Source organism: Anas platyrhynchos, chromosome 3 (assembly GCF_047663525.1).
Source record: "Anas platyrhynchos isolate ZD024472 breed Pekin duck chromosome 3, IASCAAS_PekinDuck_T2T, whole genome shotgun sequence".
NCBI lineage: Eukaryota > Metazoa > Chordata > Aves > Anseriformes > Anatidae > Anas > Anas platyrhynchos.
The window spans coordinates 82,298,579-82,322,718 of NC_092589.1; the positions used below are offsets into that span (position 1 = coordinate 82,298,579).

Sequence of the window (24,140 nt, forward strand, 5' to 3'; positions counted from 1 at the left end):
TTTGGTTGCTTCAGTGGTCTCATAGATTTGACTCAGGCCTAGGTGTCCTCTTCTCCAGCTGCTTCCTCACCTGCTGGGTGCTTCTCAGGAGCACCCTCCTTAGCTCTGTTCAGTGAAGAAACTTGAAAACTGAGCAAGCATTGCATCAGCTGTGACTTACCCATCCTGTTGGGGAACTTGCTTTGCTTATCACAGCAGAAGCAGCTTGTTTGTGGGCTGGCACGTTTCTGTGCCACCTCTTCTCCCTCTCACCAGGTGACAGCAGCAGGCCAGCCTCCATCCCTCAGCCCCCCGAAAGGCATTTGCTTTTCCAGGGGGTAGGGAGGTGACAGCAGGCTGCTTTGGGACAATTTGCCATGTTTCTGCACAGTAACTGGTGTTGTTAAAGGACTGTGCATATGGGAGCTCGTTAATGGACTGTAGAATTAATTGTACGTGAAAGGGATGTGGGGCCATGATGTGGGGAAACGCGGCAAAGAACAGAAGTGCAGGTAGGCCTTTGCCTTTGGATGTGAGCAAGAATTTGTGGTGGCTGAAGAAACTTCCTTGCTATAAGCATCTGTTTTAGGTGAAAACAGCTTACTGTGTGAATGCTAACACGCAGCAGATCTTGTATGTGTGCACACGCACGAATCACTGAAGCTGAACTGTTGAACTCTCAGGCACAAACACGCCACTTGCCTGCTGCCACTTGTCAAGCTGGCAAAGCAGAAGCAGCAGGTCTGAAACTTCCAGGAGATGCAAGACAGAAGCACCACCAAGGAGACTGGTCCCCCATCGTGCTTCTGCACCTGACTATTAGAATTAGGAAAGGTAAGGGTTTGGGTGTCAGAAAGTGTGCCGAAAAGATAGGTTCCTAAAAAGTAGTTTTGGAAAGATGAGAGCCTGGAAAGAAGTTAGGAGAGTGTGGTTGGAGGAAAGATCATGGAGGTGAGAGACATGCGTGGTGACAAATGCTGGGGGATGCCTCAGGATCTTGGCCAGTGATGCCTGAGATGGGAAACTGCGAGCAGTGGTACAGCAGGAGCCAGGGCCTCCCTGCCTGGAAGTGGGGACCCAGTGAGCATAAATGCAGGAACGTGAGGTAGCCAAGTAGGGTGGAAGCTATGATCTTGTTGGTTCAGCCACGAAGCCCAGTATTCAAATCCAGAATGGAGAGTTTGCTTTGTCTTACCCATGACAGCACCTAAATCATTGGTGGCAGCTATTAAAAATAAATAAATCAACAAACCTCAAAATATACCTCAAAATATTAGGTCCAAATACACTTCTTACAGCATTGCAGCTTTTGATATGTGTGTAGGAACTGACTTTAATCTTCTTATAACACAGACTGCGTTTTCTTGTACTAATATACTGCTGTGAAATTGAGCCTAAGAAGGAGGGCGTGGAGGGAAGGTAGGTTTAGTTTTGTTTTTATATCTTACTACCCAGTTGTCACTAATGAGCAATAAATTAATCTTCTCCAAGGCAAGTCCGTTTTGCCCAACACAGAAATTCACCAGCAATGTCCATGTTTTTATCTTGACCTTTCTTCATCGTCTTTCCCCTATGCAGCTGAGGAGGGCAGTGAGAGAGTGTGGGAGGCACCTGGTGGCCAGCAGTGGTCAACCCACCACAACACTACAGGCAAAGCATAACCCCGAGTTAGAAAACCTTGGGTTCATGTAACAGTCACCTCACTTAAACTTGAATATTTTTTCCATTTTACTACAGACAAGCATTTACCAGCAGTAGACTTGTTCCTTTTGGGGCAAGTTACCTGTTACCATGCAAAATAAAGCAAGCCATTGATATCTTTCCAGCCCTCAGAACTGGCAGGTCTAAACTCAGCCTTCATGCCAGACAGTTTTAAGGACACTTATGTTCCAGTTCTTAGATTCAAACCATGGACCTCTTTATTTTAACAAGAACTATGCATCGCCCTTTCTGTTAAGGTATTCACCCGTTTTGTTTTGTGTATTATCTCTTGTGACTTAAATGGGTTTGCTTTCGGTGGCATACCACAGTATGGTTAAAATTCTGATGGCAGATGAAGTGTCAGCCACCCCAGAAAATTCATCCATCTTTCACAGAAAGCCAACTTTGCTCCTGAAACAGCTCTTGATTGATTCCATAGATTCCTCTAGGAAAGCTCAGAATTCCTTAAACCTGTTTCTTAATGTGCTTTAGCATTGCAGCCTTACTTCATGAAGACAAATTGGTAAGGATTATTCTCCAGGTGCCTTTAGAATGAAGACAATGAGTACAAAATGAGTGCAAAAGCAACATAAACAGCTATCAGTTGCTGGATTGGCAACTAAATGACTTCTCTGGAGCCCAAAGAAATGACTTTTCTCCAGTTTACAATTAACCTGTATGGATGGTTAATAGGCAACAGACTACGCCTTAGAAAGAATCCCTCAAAATTCAATACCTGATCCCCATGATTTCACCGATGATGTAGATCTGTGACTCCTCCATAAACCCTGCTTTCTGAATTGCCACGTTGGAGAATTTTCCAATACCTGTGCCAATTAGGATTTTTTAAACCAAGTCCTGTAAAAATTTGCATGTTGGCTAAAAGCAAACATATATGCCTCAATAGCGAAGTGCAGAGGGACTCTCAAAGGGCTGTCAGCTACCCTTCCATTAAAAAACCTTGGAAACAAAAGTGTCTTTGCCTTTGTGATGGTTCACTCAACAAATAAATAATGTTTTGGGGAAAAGAGAATCAGTGAAGAATGTAATTCATAAATAGAGGATGGTTTTATATAGTTGGTTAAATTGTTCAGCTTCTGATCCAGTCACGTTCCCTAAAAAATAAGCAGTCTGCAATAGGAGCAGTAATTGTATCAGAGCAGCAGCTGATTGCTTCCATGTTTATTGGCCAGGACATCAACAGAGCTACTAATTCATACAATCTAACAGAAGTCAATTTTAATGCTGCTTCACAGCATTTGTAGTTGTCAAGCCATTAGAAAACAGTTCTGGAAAATGTTTTCATTTACCTGAGGTTTCACAAATAAAACTGTAGATTTACATACAGTACTTTTTGCATATATGTACCAAAACTCTTACTGAAGAAATAAATTACAAACAATGGTACAAAAGCACTCCAAGCCAACTTTTGTTCAACAAGAACATAACTGTGGGGATTTTACAGATTTATTTTTTGCATTACTCTTACAGTAAGCAAACTATTCAGTTTATACAAAATAAACCTGGAGTTTTATATAGTTAAAAAAATCATCTTTGGCTAAACAAAGCTCTATATTTATACATATATTTATATATATATATATATATATACACACATCAGATATTTTACATGACCATGTAGGAACCTGTACAAATACTTACAGTAGACAGAACATTAAAAAAAAGTTTCATAATTTACAAAATAGGAATCCAGGTCAGAACCAAAACAGTCCCATCCCCCCCAACCTGTACAGATAGGAAAGTAAATAAACACAGACGAGGAATAAACAATTTCATAATAAAATACTGTCTGCTTTTCTGAGACAGAGAGGAAGCACTTAAGTAGTGAGGCTACTTCCCTCAGTGCCTTCGATATTGTGCACTTTTTGATCTATAAGGATATGATTAAAAAAATACTTTGTAGAGTCTGATTTTTCCACAAACATAAATGCTGCTCTGCCAGCTGACTATTCTGAGAACAAATTTGGTTAGATCTAAATCTCAAGTAAGTAAACAACTGTCACAATTTTTTGTTAAGAACAACCATGGATAGGTACAGAAATCCCCAGTGATATCACTAGGCCTTGTCCATGGAGCTTATCAAAAGCAAATGTTATAGAAGTATATGTGATGGAAGACTGCCAGAACAGGCATCATAACTTACTCAAGTAATTCCTTTTAACAGTTTCCAAAGCGCTGCCTAGAATGAGACTATACACTGTCTGGCAGCACGACAGTCGGTTCCACCGGTCATGTTTACAGTATTCCAGAGGTGTCAGTGGCAACGTCACTGATGAATTATCTGATGGTTTATTAGAGTGAAAAGTCGGTCCCGTTAGTTACTACGTCTCAGGAAGGGAGCCAAAAATCATTACGCTGAAACTGAAGAAGTGTTCATTGGGTTCTGGAAAATATAATTTAAGCCAAGTTCAGAGGCAGTGCGTTTAAGTGAGCTAATCTCAGCAGCTGCCCTGACTGAACAAAGACTACAGCAGTTCTGATCCTCAGCACTCACTAAAACCTCAAACATCAATGAATCCATAATGAAAGCATGACCTGTGCAACCCTAGAGGGGTGGAAAAAGAAAGCTTTTTAGAAATTTGGGAAAACCAGCAACATGTATATGACGTGTGTGTTTGTGCATATAGATACACAAACACACTTTCAGTATGTGCTGGTGAAACTGGAAGCATTTATAAGAGTCCTTTAGAAACAAAAAATACCACAAATTTCCAAACAATTTGTAATGATAGATACAACTGCTGTCAAAACATGTCAAATTGTCAAGCTTTTGAAATTGCCTGTTTTTACAAAAAAGTTTTTCTCCCAATTAATTACTATAAAGTAACATTTTGTGGGACTGTAAAAGTCTGTTTCTAAATTAGTAATAATATATATATATATATAAACAGAACAGAATGTTCATTATGCAGAAGACCTATGAACCTAAATTAGTTTAACTTAAACACCTTTCCCAGATGTAGTCTGGAGAAGATAAATCAGCCTTTTCCAGATCAAAAAAAAAAGAAAAAAAAATCCTTTATTTTTTTTTCTGAAAGAAAAAAATAATAATCTGCTATACAAAATTTAATGCTAAGTCTTTTTGAGTATCAGCAGAACTGCAAAGTCTTTTAAGTCTTCAAGATGGTTCTTGATAAATGAACATTCATCAGTCTATTTCACACTTTAAAAGAAACTGAAGAACTGGTCACTGCATTAATGACTGGCTTCATCGTCTCCCAGCAGCTGGGACTCATTTTATTTGACTTCAAAAACCCAAATGTTAGGAGTCTAATCTAAGCCAACTGTCTAGACTTTCTCCACTGTCAATGGAGACAGATGGGCACCCTCAAGGAGAAATTCATTCATCTCTTTCTGTTGAACAGGAGACAGTAAGAAGCGGCTTACAGAACATGCTTTAAGTTGAAGGCAAACCCTACACTCTGCTAGATGCTCCCCTTGAAACCCACTAACGAACAACCGACAAACAGTAAAGAACCACCTAACCTTACCATCAGAATCTGATTACTGAATAAGCAGCTTCTGGAATTACTGAATTGTTGGAATCAGTACCTTGACTTGTTTTAAAAGAAAAAGGCCTAACTTCTTGAAGTACCACTTCTTGTGCTTCAACATAACCGTAGCCTATCAGTCCCCAGGATTACCTACCAACTGGATTCCAAAGAACTCTCAACTTTTTAAAATCATGTTTTGATATCACCATATGCAGTACTTCTGCCAAGATAAGCAAGAGCCACCATTTCTATTTGACTGCATTTGCCTACGGAACACATTGAACCAACAGATGTCACGCCCTTGAAGTGATATTGCTCCACTTGTACGTGCACATTCTTTCTCAGCAGTTTGTTCCTGATGTTTCCTCTGCATTACTCTGTTGCTCTGACAAAACATTTCAGAGGAAACACGGACAGGGAGGTAATAATTAACAGTGCATCAGATTTACCAAACTTCGTACTCTGACTTGGATACCTCCCGCTAATCCCACCACACGAACGCAGTGGCTATGGTCCATCACTGCTGGTAACAGCTAAACCCTGCAACCACAAAGCAGTTGGATGGTATGTTTACTTGCACTTGGATTTCTTGAACAGCTTCATTAACTGCTTGAATCTTTCTGAAACCTAGCGGAGGACAAAAAAAGCACATTATTAAGGCCCTGGATTTTCATACCAAGACAGACTGATCTCACAGTGTAAGGTTAAAAAAAAAAAACAAAAAAAAAACACTTATTTTGTGCTTCTTGTTAGCTTCTATTAAGTTTTAAGGGGAGAATTTTCAGAGCACCACACCCACATTAACTGGATTTGTACTCCAAAGGATTTAGGAAGTCTTCCCGCATGCACCTTTGACATCTGAAATAGCCTCCAGGTTCATCCCAGAGGCCACTAGTGGTTTAACACACATTTCTTTCTTACCAGTGAGAGGGTTTGAAAGGCAAAAGACAAAGGCTTCAAATCAATTAGACCTGAATTTTGCTTACTCACTTAACTATAGGATTCAAATGAAAAAAAAAAAACAAACACCATTTTGTGCTACACAAAAAGCACACCTTATTGGCTATTTTCTATTGTAGAACTGTTGTTATAGGTATTTACAGCCCATGGTGGTGCAATTTGCCTCCCAAAAATTTTACAAAACTGGTCTGCAGGTGAGAATCCAACATTTCTGAAGAATGCCATAAACACACAGACATCACTGCTTTACATATGCCAACCATGCACCTCAACAATTTCTAAATCCCTCAAAGCCATGTCAAGGCTATTGGTTTCTCCAAATTACTTTTCTTTATCTTAGTGCTGCTTCAAAACCAGTGATAGGCCCCTAGCCTATCACTGAACGCAGCAGTATCAAGGTGCCAATCAAACAGATACTGATGAATCCCAGGACCATAATACTCTGTTAATGTGTATTTTTAAAAAGCGACATCTGGGAGAATCAGAGATTGATTTTTCAAGAATTCCCCAACAAAAGATATGAGGAAAAAACAACTCCAAATTAACAAAGATCTCCAGAGGTCTTTGTTCAACCGCAATCATAAAAATATCAACGTAGTTGTTATCAAGGAGAAGAATGGTAATACCTACCTGATTGGGGCTTTTGTTCAGCCTGGTGGCTAAGGAAATAAAGGTTTTACTTGATGGTCCTTTTCTCTGACATTCCAGTAAAATTTCTCGGTCGTCATTTCTACAGCAAAGATGGATTTTTAAAGTTTTAAGACAGATTTGCACATGTGCACAAACAACAAAAAAAAACAACCTACATGAATATATAAAATTCTGAATACTTCCAAACTACAGGGCATGAATTCAAATAGCAGCAATGAACTGATGGAGGACTCCCCCCTCTACTGGCACAGAACAAGAGTCAGTGTGAACAAGAAAGTGGCAGTGAGATTACGTTATCCTGTCAGGAAGGGCAGGATTATTAAAGGAGTTAGCCCCAAACCAACATGATTTAGAAGACTTTCATGCTTCTAAAGCAGAAACTTAAAGTTCAGTTGTAAGGAACTCCTGAATTTGACAGGGGCCGGAAGTTTGAGGCAGACTTGTCTCAGTTTGCATGGCAAGGCAGCACCTTTCACAAAAGGCCCATGGAAGTTCAGAGACTAAACAGAGAGATGTCTGCCCCCCGTCCGTGGCCTCATACAACAAACACACAGAGTGCATCTCCAGTTCAAATGAGAAAAACAGGACGAGGAGTCTATTCAGAAATGTGTCAATGATTTGCCGTTCGCCTTGTTTATCAGTTCAGGTATTTGTAAAATGTGTACAGACACTACTGTTACACAGTAGCTACCACGGATCTTTTGGTGAAACATGCCACATTCAATAAAATGTATTTAATTTCCTCCATTTCACAGAAAAACAAAATGGTTAGCCTAAAAAAAAAAAAAAGTCTATTTAAATAGCATTGTTCAAAGATGGACAAAGACTGAGACAGAGAAACCATGGTCATATCCACAAGGGAAATTTTAACAGCGTCATCCTCCCTCACTGGTTTGCATGTTAAAAAACATATTGGCTTTTATAGTCTTTTTTTTCTGAACGATTTTATTTAAAAATGCTACCTCAAAACTTACTACACGTCTGAAGTTTACTTCAGAAAAACGTCTGTCCTGAATCTTTTCAGAGCCTCTATGTATGCTGTATGTACAGCACGTGTTCCCACAGAGTATCTGGGCTGAATACTCCACGAACGGAGCACACTGCTGCAGATGGAGCAGCAGAGACCCCAAAGCAGCAAACTCTTTGCTCTCATGCCTTTTATCAATGGGGGAAATCTGCAGTCACTGTCCTTCATCCAGTCACCAGCGCTCCCAGGCCTTGCAGGAACGTCAAAGGCTTCCAGCCCTGCAGAGGCTGGGTGCAATTTTGGGGCAGGAGAGCCAAAAATTATAGACAGTACAATATAGTAAAGGTCTTGTTACTTGAGCACATCAGCTTTAAAAACAAAAGCAGAAAATACCCATGGTTTGGTAGATCTGGGTAAGTGAAGGAATTAATTATGACGTATGGAAGTCTGACTCTTTTTATGGCAAATCCGATTTAACCCACCCAAGAAATAATGAAAGATCATTCTCTTCCAAACGCTGCTACATGAAGTAAGTTCGTTTCTTAAGTTTTCCAATGGACAACAATGGTGAAACAGACCATGGTACCTTTCAATGGTACTCTAAGGGAAAAAATAATTTCCACAAAGCCATCCTGCACAGGCAGAAACTCCTATGCCGCTATTTGGAGGATACAGAGCTGAATAACTTCAGCTGTCAGCTAAATATCCTCTTTTGCCCACTTTCCAGTGTATTACATAGCTTAAAAAACAAAAGGGAAGAAGAAACAGATCAAATAGGAAATTACCTTGTCCAGGAAACTACTACTTCTCCCTTTTTTTTAATGATGTTTTTGGCATACAGACTAGGTGATGTCGCACACGAAGCCACAGGAGAAGACTCTTTGTTTTGCTGCAACTCATTGTTCTTAGCATAACATTGTTTGTGTCCCAAATTTATCTCTTCAGATTTCGTGTCACTTCCCTCACTCTCTTCACCCACTTCTTCTGTCTCTTTTCGTTGCCTTTTTGAGTTGGAATTCTCTCTGACAGCCTCCTTTTTACGTTTTTTATTACTTTTGTCATCTATACTTATCTGGGAACCCACATCAGAATTCAAAGCGGGTTTTTCTTCAAGATTACATTCGCCTGTGACAGTCTCGTTGGAAAGCTCTTCTGTTAAGTCTATGAATCCATCAGAGCACTCTTCCAGTTCTTCTTTCCTATCGCAGATTTCTGAATTTCCTGTAGGAGCTTGCTCACTCGTGTTCTCTGCAGCAGATTCCGCTACAAAACATGAAGTTTCTTTAACAGCATCGTCTGTTAAGTCTATGCACAACTCTGCACTGCATCCAACAGGAAACAAAGCTTGGGATTCAACACCTGCTTCATTTAAGTTTTCAGATACTTCCAATTTGTGTGTCTGAGACTGCTCAGAGCCTTCATTTGAGCTTTCAACGTTGCAGTTATCTGCGTTTGAAGGTTTTCTACAGGGCCCAGGCAAGCCAGGAGTTGCTTCCTTTCCAGTGCTACTGTGAGGCTCCTTTGGAGGTTGAGGCAAAGCAGGGTTTTGCTCTTGTCCAGTGCTGCCATAAGGCACATGATCCACCTTAATCAGATTGGGTTTGACAGTTTCCAGCACAGTGGCAGCTACGGCACCCTGCCTGCCCCTTTCTTTTTCACCACTTCTCACCTCTTTTTCACTCTTGGCCGAGGATGCCCGCGCCTCCTTCACTGAAGCCACCTGCTCAGAGGCTGCTGTGACGGAGGGCACCGCGCGCCTGATCTTCACGATGAAGTGATCGTTGGATTTCTCCATGATCACCGCTTGCATCGGGAGGCTGGGGCGGCACTGAAAGCCAGGAACAATCGGCCGGCTGGTCCACGATGAAGAACAACTCGACCTACTGCTTGAGTTATCAGATTCTAAGGCCAAGTGAATGTCTTGTTCCGTGGCATCCTCCTCCTCCAGAAGCGCATCCTCGCTGTAATGTGCGCTGAGGACACCCTCAGGAGTTGAGCCAGAATTACTCTCAGGCTTCAGGAAGCTCAGGTGAGCATCTGATTTCAAAGGCGACGGGATAGTCAGGGAAACAGCCAGGTCCTCGAGGAGGATCGAGGAAACAAACGATTTGCTCTTTTGTAAACTGCATTCATCTTCTTTGCATGAAGTGGCGTCTGTAGGAACCTCAAACATGCAGCTTTCATCCAGCACGTCTGGATCGACAGACATCTGAAGCCTCGTGGTTAAAGAAGGAGCTCTCATGGGTGACACAACAGGCCAGCTGATATCCTCCACCGATCGAGACTCCACAGCAGCCTCCTTCGGAGCAGCCTCTTGCACTAGCTCAGCAGCATTGCTTCGGCACTTATGGCTATCTGGAAACTGTTTTTCTGGTGTCCTGAACTCCCAGTCGTGTCTGTCAATGTTGCTACCAACATTTTTTTCCAAGAGATCAGAACCTTGCAACAAGCTTTTGAAAATCTCGCCCATCTGAGCATCACTTACAAGATTAAACGTAAGACTGGATGCTTGCTGTTCCGTGAGCAGCTCGTAACTCAGATCAGACTTGTTAGCATCTCTGGATAGCTGGAATCCTTCTTTGTCGTGTTTTACACCCTTCAAGGGAGTGACAGCGCCTTGCAAATTATTCTCTTTAGAGGGCTGCACTTTGGTTAGGGAATTCCTTGTGTTATCAATGGAGTTGAGACATTTTGTAAAGGCGGTTTTTGCTGCATCTGTTTTATTCTTCTCGTGGTGACCCTTAGCTCGGTGGTAATCCACAATGTGCTTCGAAAGGATAAATTCTTCAGGTTTTTGAGATCTGGCTTTCAGAGACTTTTTTCTAGATCTTTGTACATCATTTTTATGGCCGATTTTGTGCTTTTGTTTTCCTGTTCTTTCATGCTTCCCTTCCTCACTCTCATTCCCCACCTTTACCATGTCACACTGTTTTACAATGATTCTCTTTATCTTGTCAAATAAGTAGTCGAGCTGTTCGTCTACAAATTTCCATAACTGTTTTTTCATATCTGATACCTGTTGTTCAAAGAGACGGTCCACTATGGCATTCTTTTTAACTTGCTTAAGTTTTGCCTCTATAATATCACATATGTTCAATTTTAACGTCTCGCCCGATGTAGACATTTTGGAAAAGTTCAGGTATTTTATTAACGACGTAAAATTTATTATAGCAGATTCGATAATTCTGTGAAAATGCTGAACTGGGAAGTGTACCTTGAACTTCATGTAATTTTTCCTCATCTGCTTTCGTATAGCTCTTAGCATCTGCATGACTTCTTGCACGCTTGAAGGTTCAACTATAACTTGAACTATTTTTTCAAGACAAGTGATGCTCACTGTTTTAGTTTTCTTCATATCCTTTGAGGATCTGAAAGCCTGGTTTTTATGCCTCTCTCCGTTCTTCTTTGTACTTACTTTTACAGAAACAAATTTTCCATTATCTTCGCTGCAGCACACAGCTTTGTTCTTTTGATTCTGCGGACTGCTGGTCAAATTCCGTGTTTCAGGAGTTTTTGGTCTTGAAATTTTGGGATTTTCAGAGCTTCTTTCTGGTTTAGATTTTCCTTCATCTTCATCACTACTTATGATTTCTCCTTCTTCTATTTCATCTGAAGAGATACTCAGCTGGGACTCCATCTCTAGGTGCTCATCAGACATGCTAACTGGCTTTTGATTTTCTTTATTTACCTCCTTTGACAAATTCTTTGAGGGGCAAACAGCAACTGCGCCTTCAGGAATTAAATCTAGAAAAAGAAAACAGTTTGGTAATCACCAGCAAGAACGCAATTATAAATGGATATTTTGCGAAAAACAGGATCCTATTCTATAAAGTGACTCTGTCAGAGTTGTTAGATTGAAATCACCACTGACAACTCAGGAAGCTTCAAAGGGCAAATAAGGACTTGCCATTTCACCAGAGACACATGATCTACCTTACAAACATATCCATTGAGAAGAGAACAATCTGTAAGTTTTCATCAGTTTGGAACTTCTTTCCACTCCCTTTAACAAGTTTTATGAGCACTGCACAAGCTGAATTAACGTTGACATCATTAGGGATTAACATTTGCATACAATACTTGGTTTTCTCTGAACAGTTTCACAATGAAAACAAAATGAGCAGTATGAATACCCTGTTAGAGTCAGCATTCAGCTAACTTCTCCCCCACTGACAAAAAGATCTACTTAACCCTGCAAGTCTTCCAATGCACTAACCTACTAAACAAAAATTGAGGATCATTACATAGTAGGTGCTGTACACACGACGAATTCCTGTCGCAGTTTTTGATGCATTTAAGATTGCCAGCACCACAAAGAAGCAAAGGTTTTTGTTTGTTTGTTTAAGTTAGGAGAAAGCCTCAAGTTCAGGTTCCTGAATGACAGAAATTGGGAATAAGATATGTGAAAGGAAAAGCTGATAGTTCTGCCAAAGGTAGAACGCCTTCCTGTAAGCTTATGTCCCACCTATAAGTTTATTACTTTATATTTTTGAGATTGTTAAATATGCATTTAATAATTATTTAAAATTCAAAATGCTTTTGTTAAGAAAACTGAGCAATTGCAGTTAGCTACATACAAAGCAGCATATTACCAAAGAAGAAAAGGCAAGCTAATTGCCAGTGTACAAAAAAATCCACTGAAATGCCTATGTATTGGTTAATGAGTTTTGCAGCTAATTACAGGCTTGTGGGACACTCTAGTTAATAAAACTCCTGTGTTCAATCTCACATAGATTAGACTGCTTAACAACTTCTAACAAACATTTCATCTTTTAATGATCCTATCTGAATTTCTTCCCATAAAAAAATGAACTTGTGATTAACGCTTTCAAGCAATATTTGAAAATGTTTACACAGCTTCTACGGGCGCAAAAACGTATTTCTTTACTGCCTCCAATCCAGTCTCACAAGGATCGACACCTTCCCAAACTCATCAATGTGATGCTTTGACAAACTAAAGCACAAAATGAAGGTGGTCAAAAGGCACTATGAAATGTCCCCCTTCCTGCTCAACAGTAGAGATGGGAGTGCTGAATAGCAATGCCAAGAGAAGCCAGAACCTCCCGTCAATTCAGCAGATGCAGAACATTTGACAGGCATATTGCTAGTTAGATCACAAAGGAAACGAGGCATCTGACTTCACAGATGGAATCACTGCTCTGTGATACCATAACAAGTTGTGGACAGGACTGGCTCTGCTAATAAGCGACCCAGGGAAACGGCACAATATGAGAAATACTTTGATGTGATGTTCAACTACTCTGCTCCCACATCGCCCCAGCCAGTTCAGAGAATACAAACCACTGCATGAATGAAACCAACCACTACAGCAGCTCACACTTGAGAGAGCAGCCTTCTGAAGTACGAGGGAGAGAATTTGAGACTAACCCACACTAAGATTCACAAAACAAAGCAAAGCAAAACAAAGGTTATGACCTGAAACATAAGAAAAATGCTTTCAGTGTAGCTCTCCCATTCCTCTTCTACTAGAAAGTCAAAACTTCCAAGAAAACTTTTTACTGGTTGCAGAGCATTACAGGAAGCTTTAAGAATCACACAAGGAAAAGATTTAAATGTTGAGTTCAGCATTTTCTCTTCCTTTTTGTGCTGCCACCATATTTTATCTCTTCAACATCTTGTTTAGGAGTCAGCTCTTACTTAACAGTGTATCCTAGTGTTCTCTGATTGTTCTACTTTTTTGCCCCTGACTGTCTCACAGTTATAAAATATACCTTAAAATTCAGAGTGAAATTCACCCAAATGGAGAGTTCTCTTAGCTGACAGTCTCAGGTTCTCTTTCCAGTTTTCACACAAATAAATACTTGAAAGAATAGGATCCTAATTAACTTTTGCCTCTAAAATTTCAGAGAAATACCTGATGAGATATAGGCAGAAGTGACCACAATTAAGAAACATACATAGATGATTTTTGAGAAGTTTGTAAATGGTTGAAACTTATTTCAACCATTCAGTGTTAAGCAGTAACTCCAGTTTTGCTTGCCCTACAGTTCCACTGGCTACAACCTTGACTGTAGCGTTAATTGGTTCCATATAAACAAAAGGACCATTAGGACTTATACAGCTAAAGGAGCGACCTGTACTTCTGAGAAAGCAGTTAAAAAAAAAGTAATTTCTGCTTTCCATGAATGCCTCTTTTAAGGCTTTATGGCCAAAACAAATTAGAGCACGTATGTGTGAATACCTTTGTTATAACTCTTCCCGAGACCTTTGCAGGGACTCTCCATCCTAAGTGCTTTTGCCAGAGGGCGCATCGGGCTGTTGAGCGGGCTGATAGCTTTCGGAATGTACCTCAAGTGATTGAGATCGATGCTCAGTATTGAACTGTCATCATCAACGGGTACCGGGTTGGTTTCTCTCTCTTTAGTTCTAGGGTGCGCCTCACTGCTAAGAGATGTTGTTGGACTGATTTCAGTGAAGCCTGGCCCCAGAGCACAGGGATTCTGGTCGAGCAATGGTGCATCTGGATCAGTTCCTGCAGTTCTGTCAGGTGACTGAGACGTGCTCATGCTCATTTCACAGACAGTCTTCTCCTCAACAGGAGGCTCCAGATTTTCTGCAGCCAAGTGATCACCATCCTTCACTACTTCCATTAAAGAGTCTGTTTTTGTTTCACTGATGTCACCTGCAGCCTCCTCACAGGACTCCAAGTCACCAGAACTTTGGGCTTCCAAGTCCCCTAAGCCAAGGTTTTGAGAGCCATGGTGGTCTGCTGAGTTTTCCATGTCAGCAGCTAGCCATGTTTTATCTTCCTCTTCTTTCTCTGTTGCTGACTCAGGAAGGGCTCCCGGACTTTCACTGCCCGGTTTGGACTGCGCCACTTCTGCTGCTGGCACGTTATCATCCTGCATCACCTCCACTGCCACGGGCAAGTTCTCACATGGTGCCACGCTCCCTGCCACCTCCAGGGAGGGAGCTTCAGGGTGATCCAGATCCATCACGGCCACTGCTGAGGCTTCTGATTCAACCGGACCACAAGCCTCTGCTGCTGCTGACAAGGTTTCAGCCAGCATCTCCTCAGGAACCAGGACTTCTGCTGCTCCTGGCAAGGCCGGGGACTCTATCTGGCTCGCTACCAGTTCTGGTGAGGTTTCTGAGCTCACTTCATCAGTTGTCACTGCTGGCGGTGCTTCAGGCTGTGCTGGATCTGCTGCTGCTCCTTTCAAGGCTTCATTTTCAGAACTGACAGAAGCAGGCACTGCTGGTTCCACGCTGATTTCAGCTGTGCTGTCCTGAACTTGTAGTGTTGAATTAGCCTGCTCTGCAGGAGCACAGTTAACAGGGTGGGCAGTGTCTACCATTTCTGCCTGCAGAGTGAGCTCTGCAGTTCCCTCATCTGTGGCCTTTTGGGAAGATGTTTTAAGTCCATCAGGTGGAGAAAGGCATTGTTTTTTTGCAGGCGACAGAGTTAAATTCAGCTTTTCCATAAAGCTAAGTTTTAAGTCCTTGCTTTTTGTCACAGTGTGATCTTTAGTTTTGGAAAATTTATGGTCTTTTAAACCATCTGCTACTCTTGATGTTTCTTCTGACTTAGAGGACTTGTTTCGTTCACTTTTTGCAATGTCTGTACCCTTCCTGAATTCCTTTGTGTACTGGTGAGAAACCTCTTTTGTAACTTTTCTTTCATTCCTAGAATGCCGATTTTCATCCTGATTGTCCCTCTCTCTTTTCCTTTTTTCTTCGGTTCTGTGCTTCTCCGATTTGGAATGTGCTGTTTCCCATTCATACCTGCTACTGTTTTCCTTGAAGCGTGCATGTTTATGCTCTCTGCTGCTGGAATTAGAAGGTGAGGACCTCCCTTCTCGAAAGCTGTGATCATTTGCTCCTCTGTCCCTCTTGCAGTCAGTGTCTCTTCCTTTTCTAGACTCCTCCACGCGACATTTACGTGATTCATGAAGAGTCTTTGAATGTTCACTCTTTGAGTGTGGACTGCTCCCTCTACCAGACCTTCTTGTCTGCTCCTGCAGCTTCTCATTTAGTTTAATTTTTTGGCCAGAGGTTTTTTCGTCTTTATCATGTGTTTTAATGTCTTTTTTAATCGCATTTGGTGATCTCTCATCTGCATACAATTCTCTTGTTAGACATCTGTCTTTACCAGTAGCTTGTTTCTCCCAAGAAGAAACGCCCCTTTCTATTCTTCTTTCTACAGCTGGGCTGCTTTTGAGTTTTATGCTCTGACTTTTTTGTTGCAACTCATTTTTACTAACCTTCTCCGGAAGGGTCTGCAGCTTTTGATGAGGATCTGAATTCCCCTCTTCACTTTCAACACCGTTAGAGTTACCACTGTTACCAGTGCTCTGATGTACTTCTCTTCTGTACTTGGTGACAGTTCCCCTACTGTATTGCTCATCACTTTTCATTTCTTTTTTCTCCTTTCTGTTATCCTTGTTGCAACTATGGTCATGGTTTGGTAGACATAAATGAGCACCATCGCCGCAGAGCTCTTCAGGAGGGTATCTCAGTACGTACGGAGTGTTTCTTTTTTCAGAGCTAAACTTCCCGTTGTCCCCATTGTGAGATGAGTAACTGTGGTACATATCCTTTGAGCAGTCATTTTTCACTCTATGTTCCGTCTTTACGTTGTCACCTAAGTCAGAAGGTCTGAATTTGGATTCTTTAGCTTTACACATCTCCAAACACCGTCCGTTGGTTGATCCAGGAAGATATGCTCTGGTGAAGCTACTTCGATGATTGGGAAATTCCGATAGCCTGTTTATACAAAGAAAAAGCACACCTCACGTTAGTTTTGAAATGTATTTAAAAATAACTAAAACCAAATTACAATGGCCAAAAGCCAAATTACAGTATCTCTCTACAAGCTTGTCATCCTTTCTTCCAGCTCCAAGTTGAAGAAAACATGGGATAAAAGGGAAGTTAAATAATTTCTACTAATACACAGTAAAATAATATAATTTGTACACATATACCCCAAATGATATTTGTGTAAGGAAAAAGCAAGATCTGTGGAAAAATACTGTATTAGGTCTAATCAACGCTTTTAATATTTTAAATTAATATTTCACTATCCAGCAAGAAAAAGAGTCTTTTGTTAGGAAAAAGTTGTTCTTTACATACCCATGGTTTGCAGTATCAGTGATTAAAAACAAAAAAAGAGCAATTCAATAGTTTACTACTCTGCAGACTGGCAGCCCAAAGAATGCGCACACAACCGTGCTTACTCTACCCACCAAGAAAACAAACTACTGAGGTTGAAACTTGCTGCAAGCTATGGGAAGCAAGTAGTAAACTACAATAATCAAGCCTCATCAAGGCCACGTGCTACTGCTGCAAGGTCATCGTAAGAAAAAAATACAAAATTAAAAAGGCACACGTAATCTGTATAGCCTGAACTCTTACTCACTACTGCAAGTACTCATTAAAGTTACCTCACCAGAACAAAAAACGAGACATTCCTGCCAGGTTCAACAAACTGCTTCGTAACAAGGACATGATTAAAGGCAGTGGTGACTTTCTTAAACACCTTCTACTATTCTCAGAAGAATCGTAGACTGTGCCTAATCCATGCAGAAGCAAACAGAAGTGATACCAATAAATGATGGCAGCAAACCACCTTTTAATTTAGTCAAGCATAACGTAGCAGTGTCCAATTGTAAGAAAGCAGTTCTTTACCTCCACTACATAATAGTATTGGTTTTGCTTTTTAAAACAGCACACTCCTTTTGGAATGGAACAGTAAATTTCAATGTGTAACAATCAGCTTATACAACCGGCTATATTCCAAAATTGTGCAATTACGTGATGAGAACTGAGCTTCACATTGAATAACGCTGCTCCTGTTGTAATCCAAAGCCCTTTCCTATATTTTTGTTTAATTTTTAACTGTACTGTCAAGATTTTGCCACTACATCTGTATTCATGAGCACTGAATGTAATTGTATAGAATCTTTTTTTTGAGACAAACACTAACAATTTTCCTGAAAGATACCATCTTTGAAGCAGCCTTCACAGACAGGCTGCTGAAAGTGAGCTAATTTATTACAGACCACGCAACAGGCAAGGCGTATGTCTAAGACCTCCATGTGCCACTGTCCTCATTATTTTCCACGACAGATGCCTCCAAAATAGCTAGGTCAAGTATCTCATTTAAGAGTTTTCACCACCATCAGAAAGTACTGCAACAGAGTCTGAAAAATCTTTAGTGACAGTGAGTATTCATAAAAAGAATATACTTTAAAAAATGTAATTTGGAACACTAAATACTATGCTCAAGGTGTGAAAGTGATGGTTACTGTTTCACAACCAATCAACCGAAAGAATCACATAAGGTAAAATCTCTTGGCTTCAATCTGGTAACTTCTCATTTTATTGATTTGGAAAAAAAATGGCACAGTTAACACACATACAGCCTCTAGGCAGGATATTAGCAAATAAACCTTCTTTTTTATGACACTTTTGGTGCAAGGAAGTGTCAAACTGAAACAGAAACAAACTGATGATGTGGCTGACATCACACAAGTGACAAGCAGGTGACCTTGCAATAAGCTAGGGGTCCTAAATTGTGGACTATTACTGTGGTTTCAAGCAGTCTAAAAACCTTACACTTAATTACTGCATACTTAAATATTTCCAAACCTTCCTTACAGTAAGATTAGTAATACATAGAAATAACCAAAACCCCAAAAATCCTCTAGCTGCTGTCCTCCACCACTGGGAAAGAGGATTTTCACATTTTGCTTTAAAAACATTATATAGTTTCCTTATGTCTGTTCATTGACTATTTGAGAAATTTCAAGGAATTCATCTGTCTGTGACTATAAAATAGAGCAGTTCCAAAGCTGAACCATGCAAAATATCCACTTTGAAACATGCAAGGTTGTTAGATAACCCAAACACGAATGGGTGATTAAACAAATCAAAGTAACAAAAAAAAAAAAAAAAGAAGTGACTGACACGGCAGTCACCCTTTGCATTCCTCCTTGTTTTTTCAATCAGAAACTAAAGATCTCACCAAGCAAAAAAAATACCTGCTTTCTCAGACACACTATTGCAAAACTACTGTTATTTACTAGCTAATGATTTTACTTAGAATACACACAAAGTTTGTAAGAAGTATATCAAGGTGATCACACAAAAAGCATGTTTGAAGTTCCACTGAAGTTCCTAGCTGTACCTTTGATGGAGATTACTGATTTCTTCATCCTTACGGTTAATTTCCACTCTTGCTGTTTTGATAAGTGCTGAAATATTCTTCTTAAGAGCTTGGTTCTCATTCTGTAGAATGATGTTCTGTTTTTTAAATAAATACAAAAAGAAAGTGAGAGGGGTAGGGAAAGAAGTAAAGAGAGAAAATGAGAATTAATTTAGGAATCCAAATACATGACAAAACAGTGCAAGATAATTGTTAGAAAAAGTCTTATCATATGTACACTGACAAGAGAACATTAAAAAAAATGTTTGGAGTAGTCAGAATTACTGAGATTCAAAGGATTTTTTTAATTATTATTACTTTTTAAACATCACTCATATTTCTGCTCCCATTTATGTTCCAGGTAGTTACTTAGAGAAAAAAAACAAAACAAAACAACAACAAAAAAAAAAAACCTGCAATGCTCCCTTTTGCTTCATTCTTTTACTCAATTTATTGCTTTCATGGTCACTGCATCGAATGACAGATGTAGCTTTTAACAGCTTTCAAGAGATTGAGGGAGGGTATCAAACACAACTTTGGGTGCTCTATCGTTTTCATATTTCTAGACACTTTGCTCCAGAAGCCTGTCTGTCAATTCCAGAGACAGCCCTTCTTTTAATAACTGTCCTCAGCAAAGCCAGCTCAGAGCAGCAAACAGATTTTGCAGGAAACAATACAGAAGTGCCATAGAGCAGAAACTGCTTACTATTTCAAAGCATAGAATATTTGGGACTTATCTGTAACACACAGTAGAGCACGTAGCAGAATTGCCCAAGGTAATCGAATTATATGGGATGGCACAGCACAGGGACACCAGCTCAAGCTGAAGTTAAGTTCAGCCTTATCAAAATGGCACTCTGCTGAACGCAGACATCCTCTGCCAGTTCTAATGACAGCTCGGGTTCCTTGCAACCTGCTTCCTTACTGCATTACAGACAGATTTTTATCAACCAGAAAACCATGGATTTTTCTGATAAACAGTTATTTAACATGCTTATTTTTTAATTAAGGAGACAAGGTAACTTTTTAAGCAATTCAAGTCTTACTGCATGCAACTCTGTAAAACAAGTCAAGTTACCTGGTGATTTTGTCACACGATATCCTAACAACTCTCCTGGCACCTACAGAGCTGTTTTACAATCCATCCGTGTAATGAATTAATTCTAGAGAGAATATGAAATGAACTCTCTCTTTCTAAGCAATATTCAGTTTGCTTTACATAAATCTTAACAATGTTGCCCTTTGAATTACAGTACCTGTGCCTGTATTTCCTTAAATTTCTTCATCAACTCTTTAATTTGCTGCTGACATTTTCCATACTCTGCCTGCAACTGTCAAAGAGAGAAGAATTCACAACACAGAAGTGGACTTAATCACATAAAAAAGCGATTCCTCTAGACTTACTATTTGCTAACAGCAATTTATGTTACAAAGCTCTGTTTTTCCAAAAATAAATTTCCAAAGCCATATTAAAACAAAAAGCTTCAATACACTCCAACAGGCATAAAATTCACTAAAACGTCACAGACATTCAGATAAGAGGGAACCTGTATATGCTTGCCCAACACTCAGGCTAGAGAGTAACAGGAAGTCAAAGTATTGTGAAATTAAAGACAAGATTATTGGGAAGCAGGAACTCTCTGAGCCCTACAGATGGGAACGTGTTTGTCAGATTATCTATAATACAAAATAGGTAAGGAAAAATATGACACAGAGTTAACTAAAAAACAGACTGCCAAGGACACACTCTTGTCGAGATCACAACATTAAGTAAAAAGCATTTAGTGTGAGCCCTTCTTTAAAATTAGATAGCAATAAAATTTTCACACAAGAAGTGACGACTTCCTTCTTTGCTGTTTTTGACAGTCAATTGTTTTCAAACTTTTCAAGTGGCATTTTCATCATTTAGCAGCTTACTGGATGTTTTGCTCCTGCTTCTCCTCTAGTGTGCATCTGTGGACTCTTTTCCCTTTTACTCTGAATCTTGAGTTTATAGTTAAGATGTGTCTTATTGACCAGGATGCATGATGCTGCATGAGCAAGCGTTCTGCTCATTTGCTAGAAGCAGTTATCTACTGCATAGTCGTCTTCAGTCTTGAGTACACAAGTTCGATTCATGCCCTATTTGCATTAGGCTGCTAAAATTTCTTGGGTGAAACATCAAGACCAGCCTTGTATCAGAAGGCTGAACAAACATTTACTTAGGAAGAAACCCTGGTAAATTTCTCTGTCACATAACTGATACAACTTGCATGCAAAAGGATGCTAAATGAGGACAGACCATGCCACAGAGACAGCGAAAGATTTACTGATTCTGATAAACTTGCTGACAACAGCTTTATGAACAAACTCTTGGTTTTATTCCTTTACTTAAAAGCAGTATCCCTGTTTTCCCCATAATGCGAGCATACTGACAAACATTTTTGCAAGTTAAAAATGAAAATTGGGAAAAAAAAAACAGAAACACTAAAATTTTTTGTCATATTAATACCCACCTCATTGTAAGATGCTTCCTTTGCAGTTCCTTCTTCAATCAAGATCTCATCAAACAAGTTTAAACTGTTTCCAGCTGGTGTAGAATTTGGAGCAGAGTTGTCTGTAGAAAGAAAAATAAATTACACAAAAGAATTTTCCCAGCTAGACTGCACTGTGTCACCAAGGAGAAGACGTGACATTATTATCTGAAGAAACTCCCATCCTGAATTTCAGCATTTCTGTTAGTTTTATCGGAATTATGTGATCCAATTTACATCAACATAAGAAGTAATGACGAAAATTAAAGTTTGACTGAAACCACCGTGTTAGAACAATTACAGATTTACAGAATACCCAACAACAAAGATGGGTGCATTTTGTGACTCACTGATAAGTTGTTTTGAGTCAAAGGAGAGCTTCCTCGCAGTAAAACTACCTCATTTACACAGCATGAAGGGCTACACCTAAGCAGTGATGCAAGGTTCCACAATTCTAGAGCTACCACGTAGCAGAAAGCTAGAATAAATATGTACATCCTACAAGTTGTTCAGCTTTTGGCCAGACTTGTCTTTGAAATATTTGCAGTTGAAAAGCATTTTTGAGAAAAAGAAAACTCAGTTACCAACAACCTACACATTCACAAACACAAATTAGTTGTTCAGAATAAAATGGGAGGAAGAAAGGAAAAGAGCTACTGTGGAGTTGGTGTGGGGTTGAATACCATGCTGCTTCTGCTGAATAAATGTTCTGTGCTGCTTTATGGTCCCTCACAATGTAAATTCCTTGTTTTAGCTCCAAAGACATTAAAAGAAAAACAAAAAATACACCCAAATTATTTAGATGACAGTGCTCTTTCCTCAGTGAGCCTGTGTGCTCTGTTCTCCTAGCACACATTACTGACAGGACCTGATTTACAACACCTCTGAAACATGGGTGAATTTACAGCCAAATTAACGAAGTAAGCTATCAAACCTGCGCTTCAATCTTTGGATGATACTGTAATGCAAGAAGTATTAACGCAGTGCAAGAAGATGTGCAAACATGACGTGCTGTCATGTAGCAAAAATCTCACCCATCTTCTTTTTAAATTAAAAAAAAAAAATCCCTCAGAACTAGACTGTATCAAATAATTTGTACCGTGGGAAATGTCTGCGTTTTGTTACCTCACTGCTCCCTGCACCTTTTATTTTTACACAACAATGTATTTCAGTACCTGAAATATGGACTTATGCATCTTAAACGTGCTAACAAATATAAAATGGAAACTGATGTACAGATGCTTTATGGCTACAGGATGCAGTATAGTCCTTCCATAAGAATTAAAGGAACTCACATAATAAGGTCATCAGAGAAACACTTGTTCAAATACTAGAAACTGCATTTAATTAAACTGGACTTTAAGAGTTGTGAAAAAGAACACGTTATGGGCCCATTTCTTTCTTACCTTAAATGAAATTATGGTGACACATAAAAGAGGAAAACAACCTACATTAGCACGTGAAATTACTGAGAATGTAGCAAAAGATCAAAAGGACCTACTGAACGTACTCTATCACACAGAAAAAGTATGTTTTGGAGCTCTCACTGCTGATTTAGTGATCACTGACTGTTGGCTCTGGTCCTGAAGCTATTTCAAAATCACAAAAGGAAGGTGCTTTTTCCACAGTCATGTGTCTTGTAGCGAGGCACAGAGTTGAGGTTTCTCTGCACCCTTCTGTATGCCCCAGGTCTCTTAAAATAACCAGCATCACGTGAAAACTACCCCATAATTTAGCTAAAACATTTAAGAATTCTCAGCTGTATTTACACAGAGCATAACGCGGACGTCTTCAATTTAAACAAGTAGAACTGAAGCATACGCCAGCCCAGCTAAACCTAAACCTGCTGCTAACTGCTGCCTCGCTTGAAACCAGCCTGGAAAGCACGGTGGCTGTGATTCTTGGAGCCAGCTGGCGAGATGCGCCCGTACCCACCAGGAACCGCCAAGCCGTTGTCCAAGCCATCGTAAATATCCACTGAGCTCTCATCGCCTTCCTTAAAGGGGGAAGCTTCAGCTAAGGAGAAAAAAAGATAAAAAAATAAAGAAGACAGCGTAAGCATTTAATAAATTCAGGCCTCTAACTTTGTTGAAGTTATAGCCGTGACCCTGTAAGCGCGCCAGCAGCAGTTGCTATGGAGAAAAAGGCGAAACCTCAGCCCCTTGCTCCCGGCCGGCCGTTGGCGACCCCCCCTCACAAACCCCTCACAGGCAGCACCCCCCGTCCCCCCCCCCCCTCCCCTCCCCTCCCCTCCCCTCCCCTCCCCTCCCCTCCTTCCCCTCCCCTCCCCTCTGCCCTCACCGTCGCAGCGGCTGCCCGGCCCGCCCTGCCCCGCCGCCATGGCCCGGCCCGGCCTCCCTACGGCCTCGCCATGGGCACGGAGCCGCCTCAGCAGCCCCCGCGGCTCCGACACCGGCGCCCGGCACCCGGCAGGGACCTGAGGGGACCGGGGAGGGGACGGAGGGGTGGGAGGGGAGGGGAGGGGGGGGGGCGCTGCCCGCCCGCTCCCAGCGCTCCGCCGCCGCCACCGCCGCTCCGCAGGCCGGGCGCTGAGGGGCGGGGAGCGGGGGGGGGTGGGGGGGGGCAGCCAACGGCGGCGGCCGACGTCACGCGGCCCGCCCCCAGCCCCGAGCGCTTGGCGCCAAAGCGGGGCCAAGCGGAGCGGGTGGGTGGGTGGGGAGGGGGGT

General features: G+C 40.9%; 1 protein-coding gene across 1 annotated transcript; it reads right to left on the reverse strand.

Moving 5' to 3' along the window:
- Positions 1 to 2,829: 2,829 nt before the first annotated feature.
- Positions 2,830 to 23,965, reverse strand: CASP8AP2 (caspase 8 associated protein 2). Its single transcript, XM_038176838.2, has 9 exons — positions 23,755 to 23,965; positions 23,389 to 23,469; positions 21,436 to 21,536; positions 20,197 to 20,271; positions 18,923 to 19,038; positions 13,976 to 16,500; positions 8,559 to 11,517; positions 6,786 to 6,885; positions 2,830 to 5,822 (listed from the first exon to the last, which is right to left on the reverse strand). Exons 1-9 carry the CDS (start codon positions 23,792 to 23,794, stop codon positions 5,766 to 5,768), a joined length of 6,054 nt encoding a protein of 2,017 aa, XP_038032766.1. The 5' UTR covers positions 23,795 to 23,965; the 3' UTR covers positions 2,830 to 5,765.
- Between the last annotated feature and the right edge of the window lie 175 nt (positions 23,966 to 24,140).

Excerpts from the sequence above, each read along its gene's own strand:
- CASP8AP2 (XM_038176838.2), bottom strand. The coding sequence starts at position 23,794 with ATGGCGGCGGGGCAGGGCGGGCCGGGCAGCCGCTGCGACG. Across the intron at positions 19,039-20,196 it reads TTAAGGAAATACAGGCACAG|AACATCATTCTACAGAATGA; the intron begins GTACTGTAATTC and ends TTTAAAAAACAG. Across the intron at positions 5,823-6,785 it reads TGAACAAAAGCCCCAATCAG|GTTTCAGAAAGATTCAAGCA; the intron begins GTAGGTATTACC and ends GTCCTCCGCTAG.